Here is a 16241-nt window from a genome sequence, read left to right as displayed (position 1 = left end):
TGTTGAATTGGAAAAAATGACGCTGGGCGCACGGCGTATCGAATGGCACATCGTTTGACATCGCGTTGTCGCCGCAACAGTTCACGTTGAGTCACCTTCGTACAAAGCTTCCCCTTCGGAGCCCGGTGAACAATCATATAGCTTCTAATAAGACGTCTACGTCATGGATACCTAACTTAATAACTGTTTGAGTCCTAAATGGTATTGAAAAATAACTAGAAAAATCCCAAGCAGCGCTATCGCGTTTCCCCTATATATCTACGAATATACACACGAAGCGCGGTAGCGCTTATTTGATTTATTATCGAGAAACAGCAAGTATGTGTATCGCAGTTAACACTATGCCATCTGCACGATTCGTAAAAATGTATTCGCTTGGCGCCGGCAGCGCTAATTCGGATCACCTGACTTGACGGTTTGCTCAGAAGCAGGTACTTAGTGTTTTATCCACGAATCGCACGCCTTGAATAAAAAAAATCATGAAATCACCACTATGGTGTCGTCGGACGGCATAGTGTTGGCGCGCGACGTAGAAAATAAATTTATCCAGTGTATTTTGATAAACTCTAAGACTCTGTGTTTGGCACTAATCGGTGTAACATAACGCCTGAAGATGCCCCGTGGAGAGGTGAAACATGTGTTGAGTAATTTGGCGGTGGCGGTTGTGTGATTCGCATTGTTTGCCGCATACGCATTTATCAGCGGGCTGGCGGGCGGTGCACTTTGTTGCACGACTACCACTGCATGTGGGGAAGTGGCTAAATATTGGTCCTTTTCTTACTTAGGATGGACTTCCGCGAGGTAACGTCTGATTCCATTAAATATTTTGATAAACACCAATGCTACAAATGATTATTATTACCCTATATTTAAATTCTTTGTTAATTAAATTTCAAGTTTTTCCGATATTTTTTTCTTAAAAGGTAACAACAAAAATTAAACTTTATTTTGTTATGTATTAATATTTTTATAATACGATTCTATCTATTGTAAAATATAGTATTTACTACAAGAGGAACTGCGTCCGCAGTGCTCCAAATGTGCTGGGATTTCTCGACATAAAATCTAGACAGCGCGATCGCGCTGCTTGAGACTCATGGGATTAAATAAACGTTTGTGAGTTTATTCGAACAAATCACACGAAGCTGATATAACGCGACAGACTAAACCAGTGATTCCCAAAGTGGTCTATATCGACCTCTAGGGGTCTATGACAACCTGCAAAGGGTCTACGTCAGCGAAAAAAAAATTTGGGGGACCATGAAATAAAAATAGGGGTCCACGATAGTGGATCTCAACACATACACTGATAGTACCTATTTACTTACATCATACTATCTAATAATATCAAAACATTTACCTTATTTATAAAAGTAACTATGAGGTAAAAAAATTATTATATATGTTTATAAAATTGTGTAAGTTGTAGGATGTTGGTATTCGCTTTGTGGTCGCAATACTTTTTTAACTTGTAAAAACTTAATAAATGTGTAAATTAACATGTGTTTTTACTTTAAGTTTTTAACCTTTAACTGTGGACGCGCGGTCTCACAGACCGCTTGCAGTTTGTAATTTTTGTGTTTACCCCTTTCCCATTGCTCTCCGCGTTTAATGCTCTCAGTAGCTTCAGTTTTAGCGCCCAAACGTATGACGAGATAAGAGATTGTGTCGGCGGCCACAAATTAGGTGAGTTATTTTACTTTAAACTTTAACCGCGGTCTGTCGGACCGCACGTCCACGTTTCCTGCGTAAATAATATAAACGGTGACTTTGTTTAATTTGATTGTTTTATGTTATTTTCTTTCAAAATATCAAAGAATATTGAACTAGAAGATGGCCTTTGATCATTTTATATCGCATTCTTGACTTGTGTGGTATAAATGCTCATGTACTACACAATGAGCATCAGAGCAAAAAAATAAAAAGAGGAGTATTCCTAAAAAAATGGCACGATCTTTAGTCATATATGCACGCAGAACGAATAATAAAAGGAGACGAGCAATAAAATCAAATATATCAAACGAATCGAAAATGAAAATGAGGCGAGTTTTAGGCGCAGATATGCTCCTAGATGAACCCCCTAGCCAGGAGAGTGATTCATTAAAACGAAAAACATGTCGTCTTTGTCCACCAAAACCAAAGAGAAAGTCCAATTACACTTGTATAGATTGTTGGCAGGTCATATGTTTACAATGTTCCAAACCCTTGTGCAAGGACTGCCAATAATTTTAAACAATTGGACCAATGTCAAAATTTTTTTATTTGAATTTGAGAAGAATTTTTTTCGTTTTTATTTTAGGTTATACCTTAGATTTTTAGTTTTGATTGTTATTTCTTCTAAAAAGTTTAATTCGTTCGAGTTTTTCGTCCTACAATTGATCTCTAGTAAATGTATGCCAAAAAGTGTCTTTAATTGTTATTATGCTTTATTTTATTTACAAATAAAGAAAGATTGATTAAAAGCATGGAAATTATTTAATTTTAATATACATAAGAAACAAAAAATACAAAAGTGTACAAATAAAATTAATATTTACGTAATATTTGGACTTCAGAACATAGCGGTCCGAGAGACCGCGCGTCCATGGTAGTGTGACAAAAAAATGACGTCCATAGTTAAGGGTTAACACTACTAAACTTCACTACAGTTAGAAATTTACAGGAAATCAATATCTGATAAGTAGGGGGTCTACCCAACACGGAAAAATATGGCAAGGGGTCTACGACACAAAAAAGTTTGAGGAACTCTGGTCTAAATAATATCAATACGGAAATCCCACTCGGAAAATGACGGAGAATGCCGACGCGCTCTTGGGCGTTCGCCTATGACGTCATGGACAACCTGTGTCGTAAATATCAATTGTTTACGTTCCTAATTTAATACGCTCGCGTTCAGTTAGGATTATTGTCTACCTACAATATTAATTAAATTTGTTTTTTTTTTCGTTCTGTATCTACACTGGCATTTATAGCTGTGGAAGCTTGTTAAATCAAAATAAATAATCAAATTTAAAAATTTCGTATTCGAAAGGGCATTACAAGAACTTCCTAATCGTCAATCAATATAAAATGTCGGCGTTGTTGTCCTACAGGAACCTATTACCGTCTCAGAAGGCAGTTTTGCTGAGAAGAGCCGGCGAGGAACTCAACAGTAGTCAATAATTAGCTTCCTGAGTGAGACATTCAATTCCTTGTACTAACATCAGTATAGTATTCTTGGATAGAATGATATACTTTCCTCAATATTATTTTTGTTATTATTGGTTTTACGTATCTCTCCAGTGGTAGATCTGAAATTGATTACGGAATTTTATTGTACATACGTATACCTTGTGACGACGATTTATTCAACTTTTGAACACGATAACAAGGAGTACACAGATTATTTTTATTCCTTGCCCGTCACTGTGTCTATGAATGTTATATATTTATATGTGTATATATATATATTCCGCGGGCGCGAGAAATCAGAACGTGAAAAGCACTTAACCTAAACCTGAAAAGCTCCCTCGGATCGGACATTACATGCAATATTGCCGATGGGAGGCCTGGAGTCCGTTGCGGCGGAGCGGAGAAGATAATTATTAAATTTGATCGATATTTGTCTACAATGAAAGTGTTTTATTTTGACAACATTAACTCAAAATATGTCCCGCAGATTTGCGTTCTTACATGACTTTGTAAAGTCGTAGTAGAATTGCAGTGAAAAGGTTAATAAAGTGTCTATTTTATACGTCTGCAATCAAAAAATCAATTTAATACTAAAAACCGTCTTGGATTGAGTATCAGAGATTTGACAATAATATACATTTAAGGGTTAAAAGGTCGTCAGAAAAATGTTGATACAGGCCGCTTGTAACAGGTCGTATTGGTTATCTATTGGAGAGACCTATGTCAGTCAGTTATGTTTTGCGGCTGAAATGAAGATGAATTATAAAGTCATCACGTAATGGGATTGAACAGAGAGAACGTGCGCGTTGTAAGTATATAACCGGGGTGGGTGAGGTAGAAGAGAAGTCCCGTCGTTTCGCGGCGCTTTAGTTTTGTATAGACTCCAGTAAAACTATACAGCGCATTGTCCTGGACCGCCGAGTAAAGGTGTTTTCACACACTCGCGATTCATACGTGCGAACTTCCAGAACAGTTTTGGACCCTTATGAAAATTATATCTAATTCGATTCATCATGTCAACCATAGACCTCCCCAAAAATCGACACAATTACCGAGTCATGCTCTGTAGCGACTTCACGGGGTCTTAGCTGTCGTTGGTCCTATTAAGGGGGCTTACCCACACCGGGTCTTAAGAATCTTACGCCCCGAAATCCGTCAGTACATGTGCGATGTGTCAATTCAGATGACCAATACTAAATTTGTAATTAATGTTATATTACGTTAAACTATCGCAATCTGTTTTCAACGCCTATATACGAGGTGTGTTCAAAAAGCATCGCGAATTTTGAATTTTCGTGGGTTACGTATATTCGAATTTCGATTTTTTTTTGTGGCGTTATGTTGGTACATATGTCTCTCACTTATGCTGACCAGTTCGGCCATTTTGAATGTTCAGTTAATTGTTGACAGCTGCTTTGCTTGGACGTGTTTTGGTTCGTCTTCGATTTTTCTCGTAAATGTGGGAATGAGGCACAACACAATCTTTAACAACGGAAAATGCTGCAAGAAGAAAATCTTCTTACAAATAACATGACATCTGTCCTTCGTTACATCGCGCATACACCTCACCTGACGTACATCGTTTTTTGACAGTCGTAGAGATACCACTCTCATAAAAATAAATGTAACTAATTTATTATAAAATAATGAATTATAAACTTAAATATTCCCGCATATATATACATATATTCAATTTATTTATAAAACAAATAAAGAAAAAATGTCACACGAGCACAAAATTTTTCATTTAAGGTACACTGGTAAGTTTCCATAATAAGTAAACAGCCTTCCAAGGTCCGTTTTGAGATAATTTCCAAAATATACCGCGCCATAACCGGCAATAAGTCAAATAGATTATATATTTCATGTAAAGTTAAATCTGGGTACAAAAAAAATAGAATTTTCATTTGAGCACAAAACGCGCGGTTGTGTAGTTGTGTGGAGATGTCTTTACCTACGTGAGCTCGCGCCGCCCGCCTGCACTCATCTCTATTTCCTTTTATTCCATTTATAATTACTTTCACAAACGAGAAAAATTATCTCACACAATATTTTAAATATAAACGCGCGATGGTGAATGAATGGAGAGGTGTATGGCGACTATAAATAAAAAATAAGCATACACTCTAATTTAATAATAGTTTTACAAATTACAATCGTTTTGAAATCCTGCTTCGGTTAAAATAAATAAATTATACAACAAGACAACAGTTCCAATTTAGTGTATATCATGATATACTTTCTACTATACAGGGTGGTTGATTTTAAATGTAAAAGCTTTAAATGTTTGTATGTTTAGCTGTCAACTAATGTATTGTACACCTCATCCAAAAATCAATTGTTTCACAAAGGAAGGAATAATATATAAGGAAACATATTTTTAAATTTCGAATTATATTATAAGAAATTAATTTTAAATATAAAGACTGTACTAGCCAGAAGTTAAAGGTCTATTACTCGTAGTTATATAGTTAGGTATATATTTCAGAATGATCACTTTATACATGATGATTGATTGTAAGTGTTTTAATACTTTGCTGACAAATGAGCTAAACGTTAACTGCTTTTAAAGATTTTACACATACATCTAACAACCCTTTGTACACAGATTTGATTAAGACAGACGCGTAGTAATTCCGATACTAGACTTTGGTACGTGGACAGGCCCGTACTGACGATATACAACCTACCAAATGTGGCATACCCTCTGACATTTATTCTCCGTAGAATATTGTCCGGCATACGGTACGATTGCCAGAACAATAATTATGCGAAAATCTGGTATTTTTAAAGTCTAATAAAGGAGGTCGGTATCCTCTTTAGTGGCCCACCCACCTAGAACCTTAGACCATAGGTGGGCTCATAAAAAAGTTAAAGAGAGCGGTGTCAATATCAGATTTTATCCAAAAATTGTATGACGTCACAACGCGCGTGTGAGTTCCGGATGACATCCGTAACTTCGTCACACGTGAATAGATCCACTAGGTCCAGTTACGACTCCTGGATGCACACTTTTTATTTAGTTGGTGGCCTGTATCCACGGCTAAGCATTCGATTATATCAATAGCCACCCTGATTAGAGAAGAAAAAAACAAAGAAGAAAAATAATAAGCATAGTTTATATTAATTAACTAAGATAACACAAAATAAAGTGATAAAATTAAAAAAGGTGATATAGAATAATAATATATTAAAATAAAATGTAAAAAGTAATGAGGAATGAATGAAAGGCGATACAGAGCGAAATGGAAAGACAGAAGAATTGTGGTAAGAATGAAACGAACGAAAGATAATATGATGTACGAATGAAGAGAAATAAAATAAAAAAATGTAAGCTAGTCCCTGTCCCACACCAGATAGAGGGTACGAGAGGCTCCCAATAGCGCGGGCCATAGAAAAAACTAAAAAAAAAGCATTCGATTATTACTTCACACCTGTCTGTGATTTGCCCCATTCCTGCAAGTGTTATTTACGACAAAATCGAGTGAAAACTAAATAATGATAATATATTTATTTATTTTAAATAGTCACGCAATTTCGTATAAAATTCCACGCACAGATATAAATATGTTTGCCTATTGTTGACGTACATAGCCTTGGCCATAAATATGTTAGCTTATACCTTTACATAAATTAATGAATATAACATTAAAGAGGACTCTAAATAATAATAAAATACTGGACAACCTATGAAACGTAGTGGACTGTCATGTCGTCGTCCAGACCTACGCGGTATAAAAATGTTCACGATTTGATATCACACACTACACTCCAAGTCACCATTACCAGCTCCGAACTAACAAACGCAGAGTAAAATGAACAGCGTAAAGTGACCCCGTATAACGCGTAAGATAACTCATTAAAGTAGAGCGTAATATGAAACAGCGCTACACGATCTTAACATGTATATAATGGGGTTAGGGGAAGATACAAAATCGATTAGGTTGAACAAGACATTTATTTTTCACAACAATAAAACAATTTAAAAGAACATATTCATAGACGCCCAATGTAAGAATTTCCAAAAAATTGGTCTTGCGCTGCATGCATTCAGCGAATCTCCACGAGTTTAAAACATTCCATGTCACTTGGGGCGTATACGACCCCCGCCGTTGCACTTTCCGTTCAGATCATTTGAAGTGCTCATTGAAAAACAAAGGATCCTTAAACAAATAAATTGTAGGCTCGAATATAGATAACTTCACATCAGGTATGCGCGTACGTAATGCATATTAAAATATATAACTTCTTCCCGCTAATTACAGCTTTGTAGTATTGAAATAGTGTAAAACATACGTCTTAAAAGACTTTTTTAAATTTTTAAAATGTGGGTAGTATACGCCTCGGCACGGAACGTGTTAACTGTCCCCGATCGTCCTAGTAGGAAGCCCTACCGATGCCGTGAGGTCTTTATAATTTTGTCGAGTATAGTCGACGTCCGTAGTATGTACGCGCACGGCGGAACGTCGACTTTAGTCGTCAACCAAGAAATATTAACCTATCTCTACAATTAAAGCTCATTATAATAACATTATATGAACGTAATGTGTATCAGCTTGTAATGTAAAACACTATCATGACAAGTGTGTTAAAGAGCAAAACGAGCTCAGTGTTGCAGCAGGTAAGGGTGCGCTATGAGCATTCAGCTATGGACGTCGACTATAGTCGACGCTCGTACCGAAGTGGTTAAACCCATCAGAATTAGTGTGTGAAGTTGCCGCAGTGCATATATCATTACAAACCGAACAGTTCACAATGACTTGCTGATATTTATTTATATCAATTTGTTATGCACAAAACCGCAATCGCGAAAATAATTTTTTTCAAATTTCTTTTCTTCTTCGGCTTCTTTCGCCATAGTGGTATTATTCTGATAAACAAAATGTCAACAACGAACCTAGATTAACAAGGTACAGTACCCGGCAATAAATATTGCACATAGACCTTTGGAAAGAGGCAATCGGCTAACTTCGGCTTCGTAGAGCACTATCTCTGTCCCGCACTACGTATGTGATGCTTCGTCAATCGCTGTATTTCGTGCAAACGAGAAATCACGCTTACGAAGCCGAAATTAGCCGATTGTCTCTTTCCAAAGGTCGATGTGCAATATATATCGCCGGTTACTGTAATATTAAATGTGTTAAAAAAATTCACAGGGTGTATTCCCGACTAGTTTACGAAAATTACTTAATGAGAAAATATCACTATGACGATTGCGGTTTTGTTCCAGGCACCCGTCGATGTTATTTTTCCACATAAGATCATTTAATGACCACTTATGTACGTAATGAGAACAATGCCAGAAGAGATCGATTTGATACTTTAGGAGATAGGTAGTTGAGTAAAAGTTCGTCGAACGTATATGAAACACTATATTTAATACTGCTAGTCGATTTGGTTCTTGATTTTCTTCTGGCTTGTTCCTGCGCTTCTTTGTTTTTTGCTTCTATTGTTTCATTTCGCTTCTATTCTATACTTATTGTTTCGTGGTGTTATTGCTGTTAGCCTTAAGGCTTTTACGGCTTCGTTTGATATGTGTTAATAACTATACTAAAAAGTTAAGGATTCTTGTTTCAGAACCTACATTTGAAATTCCGATGGAAATTGAAGCAACGAAGACGATCACTGATCTCACCTGATCGTGTCGATGTTGAATTCGGCTTCTTTATTTTGCCGCTATATATATACATTTTGCGTAGTACAACTAGTGAGTGATTGAACCGGCATAGGTGTGCATGCGTTAACCCTTTCAGGACCATAAGGTTACGGAACCTTATTTAATTAATTTAGCTAGATGTAATGAATTAATAGGCATCCTAAAAACATAATTTATACTAAAAATTCAAAAAAGTTTTACATTTTTTTTGGAAATTTATGGGACAAATATGTCCCTATGGTCGCTAAGGGTTACTTTCTACTTAAACTCAAAATTTTGGTTTACTTGTTGGTAAGTCTGTTTTGTTGTAAATAATGTACATTTGTTACTTAGTGTACTTTTTTTTACTTGTTTATGAATAATATAAATATAATAGGGCAAGTTATTTGTGGTACTCGGCGAAACAATTCCTGTCGTTAGATGATTGGTTAATGATTAGATGGATTGTTTTTTTGAGACGTTGAAGGTTCAGGTGATTCTTGCCGTTGAAAAGTCGTCGTCTCCTCAACCTCGACATCAAATACCCCTTGGTCATCATCCTGTACTAGAAGTCTTTGGTCTTCGTCATCAAGCACTAAGTCATCTTCCTCATTGCTATTGTCGCCCACAAAAATTTGAAGAATTTTATTTTTTCGAAGTTCAAAAACTCCACGTCCCTTACGAAACATATTCTGAGAAAAATATGAATAAGAAAATGATAGCATTTTGGTATATCACCAGGCCAAAAGTTAAGAAATTCCGTATAAAAAGTATCCCTTTACGCCGACAGGGACATCCGTGTCCCATAATCTTTATAACGATTTATCACAGAATACAACATAAATACATTACTACTGAATATTTAGAATAACAATTTACTTACCATGTAATGATAATTTAACACTGTAGAAACTTGAAAAGCACTTTTACAATATCAATTATTTATTCCAAACAGCAGATCATTCGCGCCAAAAGAACTCTAACGTTCCGATGACGATAAACAACAAACGGTGTTAGTTATCCTATATTGCTAGTAAAAAATAATAAAAAGGTACTTTCCGAAATATTAAAACAAAAAAATAATTTACAATGGTTACGTAAATATTTAATTAATCCATGATTTTTGCTTGGGACACCGGCGTCCCCGTGGTCGTGAAAGGGTTAAGTACTGTGCGAGCGAGACAGCGCTAGGGATTAATGTTTTACGTACTATTGGTTGATTGGACGATCCCCGTAATACAAACTAGAATCGGATCAAACTTAACCTACAAGATATAATTCAACGCTTCCTAATTCGAAAAGAGCCCACAATCTATCATTCTAATTTTTATTTAAGTGGTCACTTTTACAATATCTTTTACGCGGTAGCAGAATAATTCATTCTCAAGCTATATCACTTAAAAATTCCTTCACACTTTACTGTGATTTTTTACAAGGTTATATATTTAACGAACTTAAATTTATAACAAGATAATTAAGACATTACATGTAATTGTATTGTTATACCGTAAATAGTTGCCAAAAAAAGAGTTACTTTTCAGTCTACAAGTATATAGGAAGATCAAAGACTCACTGAATTAAGGTCAAAGAGAGTCCCATCTGAGACCCTGCGGTGAACCAGACCGTGGTGCACGTAATCACTCGCTGTCCCGTATTTGCAAGTGCAAGAACAGACTGGTAGCTAGAGTTAAAAAGAAGAGTGGAGAGTGGTACTATCACCTCCATAGTAGAAGACAAAGAGTGTCGCCATATCTTTTTGAGGTATTGTAGAAAAATGATAAAAAAGGTAATAATTTAAATACAACATAGGTCTGGTAATAATAGGGACAAGTTAAAAAATTGTTAATTAGAAATAATGTGTCCTAAAATTAAACAAAACTGTAAAATCTGAAAATGTGATAACGAAAGAAAAAACATAGGCCAACATTTAAACTGTACTGTGATATACTACAAGAGTATAGCGAAGGAAGAGAAATGAGGTGTGAACGTGAAAAAAAGTGTGAAAATTGGAAGAAGAGTAATAGAAATTATAAAGAACGGAACAGAAGAGCTATAAGAAAACAAACTAAAAAAAAAAGTCCCTGTCCTCAATAGGATAGTTATACGATAGTTGTACAAAAGGCCATTTAAAAAAAAAAACGTGACATCGAGGTGTCGGTGTGTGCGGACATATTTCCTTAGCTAAACCAATAATTAATCCATCACGCAAACGACTAGGCCGCAGTCGGCATTAGTCTAAAATTAAATATGGCCGGCTGGCCAGTTAATTATTTTTTAATTGTTACAATGCCGGGTGATTGGCAGCTGGCCACGCCGCGTGAGACTGCAACGCCACAATATACTCCCGAGTTTACTTGCTGCATAAGTAATTATATACTAAGTAAATTGTCTGTCGATCTGAATCTAGATTTCAACAAACTCAACAACTGCATTCGATTCGTTTTTAACCTTCGATACGATCCCGTCTCTGCTCGTCGATTTGAATATCGCCATTCGAGTTACATTGGGTACTTCACATATACATATTAACATATCAAAGTTTTGCACCAAACACTGCTTTAAGTCATTTGACCCGTTTTGGGTCCATTAATACAGGAAGATAGTACTAGCGTGCCTATAATCACTACCTTACGTCTAGCACGTCGTCGTACTTAACCCCACATATGCAATTCTTTGACACAAACCATGAGAATGTAAGGGCATCAAATAATCTTTTACTAATTCATGCTTCTCACAAATCTGACTTAGCTCCTTCTTCTTTTACTGTCCGAAGGTTTCTGCTTTGTAATAAACTTATCCTCGGTATTAGTCTTCAAACCATTAATTTCTATATATATATATATATATATATTGTTACTTAATACATACAACATAACTAAGAGTATACCATATAACATTATACATTTAAATATTTTTATGACATTTACATCCCTCCCTCCTTGTTATTTCTGTCACACCTTGAGATGACTAGTAGAGAATGAAGACTTACTATATCAAACACATTCTCTACAAGTCAATCCACAGTGGTACAAAGATAACCAATAAGCAGGTACATAAATAAAGTGTTTCAAGAAGGAAAATGACAGAGGCGCCAACTAGAGGCTCGCCAGCCACGTGCTGTTTTTGAAATACTATATTTGGCTTCGATTATTTGTCGAATTAATTTAAATATTAGCCAATAACTAATCAACACCTGAAAAAATTGCTAAAAAGTGCTGACATCAATTTCTCTCCCAAATTTATTGTCGTCATCGTTTCAGCCCACAGATGCCCACTACATGGCATAGGTGTCCTGCTATTAATAGGGGAATATACCAAAATCTCAACGCTTCACAGGTTTGTTGACGATCACAGTGTGGTATATTTTGCAGAGATAACTTCTTTGTAAGCAGCAACGATCTTGTATAATTAATACACAAAGTATGAATTATAAAATATTATCCCAGGAATCGAACCCACTACTTACGATTGCAAGTATCAGTCCTCTACCCCTGAGCTACCACTGCTCAATTTTTGCAAAAGTAAAATAAATATGTTTTTTTTTAATTTAACTTCACTACACATATTTTATACTACTGTTTAAACTTTTTTCAATAAATATTATTTACTTGGAGAAATAAATGCATAAATCTTATAGCATTCTACCTGTTCCACCAGTTTTATTAATGTATCTTGCTTTATTTATTCATGCAACAATTGACAAAACTACATTGTATGTCAAAATGCTATACAATAAACACTTTGTTTTATAAGTATCTTGTTCAATTCATTATTCATAGCTAAGAGGGAACAATGTATGTCTGCAAGTGTATTATAAAATAGTACAGATGAATATTCAACTTTTTCTATTCTTTTTAAATAATATTTTGCAATGTCTAGTTTCAGGAGAGAATTTATACTAAATTAAGATGCTCTGGACCAGTATTTTTTAACCTTTTAAGTGTCATGCCTTAGCCTTATACCTTAGTCTCAAAAATTCTTACACTCCTCTAAGTACCATAAAATTTGTTTATATTTAAACAAAAGGGTTAAACTTGTGTTAAGTCTACTTTCCAATTGCCCCCTGTAGGCCATGGGCCCAATGATGGGAAACACAGCTCTGGACAGAGACAGAATAATGAGTGAAGTGGACTTAAGAAGGGCTATAATTTAACATGAGAAAACTATTTACTCTTTTAGAGCTATGGAGTGTTCTACACAGCATTACAGTGGAAAGAACACCTTAAATATATGTATTGGGCATTGAATAGACAGGATGATATAACAAACAAGTACACTGAACTTATATAAAAACATGTATATTAAAACCAGGACTTGTTTGCCTTTAGTATTTATTTATATTATTATCCATTTAGGATCATTTAAACATATAACTTATGTACATTATTAGTAGGAATGCTAGAAGAGACAAATTTTTGAACAAAATTGAACTCCCTATATTGGCATCTGTCAACTTGAATATAACTATGGTGATTCCAAATATGCACAGACGTATGAGACATAGTCTATTTAGTTTTAAAATTACATTGTCAAATATACTTGATCTGATGCACCTTGCCCTTTCTGCAATGAGATATGATATACTTCATGGAGTTGACTGTTTTGTTAAAAACAATATAATTTTCTTAATACATTAAAAACCAGAGCAATAATTAAATAATTTTTTTCTCAGACATCTTTTGACACAAATGTAAAGTAAAATATGCAAGCAAATTTTCCTGTCTACACTAAGTAGGTGGTTTGAAAAAAAAAGGCAGTCTTAATTATTGGTATGCTTTTGAAGAATCAAACAAACATGCTTAAATCTTACCTAAGTATTATGCTTAAAAAACAGCTTATAATTTATATGTGCGAGATATGATTACAAAAAATATGTCACTGTATTTATAAATACAAAAATTGACAGCATAAGTTAGCCATCATGGTTCAAACAGTGATAAAGTGTTAATTATTTGGATATACATTCTTATTACTCCAAAATAGTATTTCAATTATTAATTCTAGTGGAAGGGGTTTTAGTTTTAATTGGTCATGGTCTCTTTAACAAGCCTGTTAACTGTAGATACTACAGACAGTCTTCTGTGCAGATAATTCCTAAAAGATGGCGAGATTGGAGGAATCCATGTCAATATGGTGAGGTAGTGATTGTAGTATGAGTTAATTTAATTCAACTCTAGTAAAGTGCAGTATTTTTGGCACAAAAAAAATTACTGTATATATATTATTCAAATGTATAGGTAGCCTCCGACAGAGCCTTCCAATAGTTCATTGGGGTGCTCTCACAAAATAGCTAGCAACATTGTGTCCTCTGTCATTTTCAAGAAGTTAACTAAATTAAAAAATAGCCCCAATATCTAAAAAGAAAATATCTCATAGTTGCAAAACTCAGGCTATTATGAGAGTGAAAATTCCTTTATTATTCTATTTACACTGCAATATTTGAATAGTACAAAACACAAAGTTAAAATAAGCAGCCAATGATACACAAGCAACATAAGTAGCTTGTACTGTAACCATTGTACTGGCTATATCAGTTATTTTCATTTTAACATCTGATATTCAGGTTCCTGATGGTGATATATACAAGGACTATACAAACATTGACTGTATAGAACATTATTTAGTGTTTTATGCTCTATTACATGTGGGTAAACAAACATTATCTATTTCCTATAGATTTAAAGTTTCCAATAAAATTTTATTAATTTTTGTATGTCACATGTGTTTTTGTTAGGAACCTTAGTAATGACTAGCATGTGAGTAATTTTTTCATTACAAATAAAAACGCAATGTGTTTTGTATTGACAGTCATGTGGGTATATATATGTAGAAATATTAAAGTCATAACCTTTTAAACACAGATAACAGGAAAATGATAATTTAAAAAGATTTTATCATCTTGAATAGAAACGTAATTACGAATCTGTCCATAATAGGGTCGATGGTCACTCAACTGAACATTTAGGTTAAGTTACAACAATAATTATAACTATATATATATGCATATATCAAAAAAGTTGAAAAAATACGTAAGGTACATTCACTATAGGACAATTAATAAAATCAAATTATAGAAACACAGTTTTTAACGTAAATAACTTTTGTTTCGTGTATGTGGACGTAATAATTAATGCGCATTATTATCATAACCATCATAGCTTTTAAATGATAAATGATCTTAAAAGGTGCGAAAATCATGTTAGGACAACGTGTATGATAGTGCGGCCGCCCGCGCCGCCAGCATGCCGAGCGTTCGGCCAGCACACCTGCACCGAGGTCGTGCTGACATCGGACCGCACCACAGAAGCTACTTACCCTAAAACACCGGGCTTATAGTTGTAATTAGGCAGCCGCCAGGGACAGCCGCCGTATTCACCGATGAGCGCATCGTGGTTCTTGTTCAGGTTAAACGTAGATGCGCGATTATCGTTCGCTTTCCTCCGCGCGGGGTTAAAGTAGTTATTGTTCCTATTTTCACCATTAACATCGTTAATTGGTATAAAGTCCGGGGCTTTATTCACATTAGGGTTAGCGTTTTCTAAATTTTTTAAGTTCATTTTGTCTATTTCACTTTGAGTCTCCCAGATACGAAGCCAAAGGCGCTTCGCGGGTCCTTCCTGCTCGGGCTGGTACCACGCGACGGCGGGATCCATTCAGCCGGAGCAAGCTTCCACTATATGGGACAACACATGCTGTAGCATTTCACATTTATAATTATTATATTGAAAATTAACACAAAACAAAAATAAGTCACACCACATTCGGAACATGGACGACACGCGTATAGTTGACACTTGATTTACTAGAGGGCGCCATCTTAGCAAAATAAAGTTCTAGATTTCGATTCAATGCGGCCATAATCTCAATAAAAATAAGATCATTGACTGCTTAGAAAAATATATTTCTGTTTTATTTTGCTTCATTTCTTAAAATATTTTTGCGACATAATGTTCTAACACAAAAATAAAAATCTTTTAAATAATACATTTCACAATAACTTAATAAGAAATTAATTCTAACTTATCGTTATAGCAACATTTATATCAAGAATAATGTTATTAACAATTTTACGTTGGAATCAAGTGTGTTGAATAATATGTTACATGTATCTTAAGTGATTTTTGTAAAATCGTTCAATTATTTCTTTTATTTTCTTTCAGTATAATAACATCGTAAAATACGAAGGAATAAAATCAGTTGTGGATAATTGATATTGACTTCTTATAGTAATAATTTTAATTTCAAATTTGAATTAGTCTTTTGTCTTATAAATATTTTTCGGATATTAATAAATACGATGTGACGTGTTTAGCACGAAAAATAAATAACGTGGTTAACAAATCTTAACTGTTATCTATTTTGTTCTAAAACATGGATGTAATGATGATCAAAAGTCTGTCACTATTATTTTTTTATAATTTTATAATTATTATAT

At 34.6% G+C, this 16241-nt stretch overlaps 1 protein-coding gene across 1 annotated transcript in view; it reads right to left on the bottom strand.

Moving 5' to 3' along the window:
- Window positions 1-15588, bottom strand: part of LOC137925456 (non-canonical poly(A) RNA polymerase protein Trf4-1-like) — a 37468-nt gene extending 21880 nt beyond the window's left edge. Inside the window, exon 1 of the mRNA XM_068768899.1 lies at window positions 15122-15588. Coding sequence (XP_068625000.1) covers window positions 15122-15459 — 338 coding nt within the window. The 5' untranslated portion in view covers window positions 15460-15588. The remainder of the gene's footprint in view (window positions 1-15121) is intronic.
- Between the last annotated feature and the right edge of the window lie 653 nt (window positions 15589-16241).

This window comes from Battus philenor, unplaced genomic scaffold (genome assembly GCF_028537555.1).
Source record: "Battus philenor isolate CCGP_79_NKW_IND1 unplaced genomic scaffold, ilBatPhil1.0.hap1 SCAF_27, whole genome shotgun sequence".
Taxonomy (NCBI): Eukaryota; Metazoa; Arthropoda; class Insecta; order Lepidoptera; family Papilionidae; genus Battus; species Battus philenor.
The sequence above is the reverse complement of the archived record's forward strand: the minus strand, read 5'-3'. Positions and strand labels throughout refer to the sequence as shown.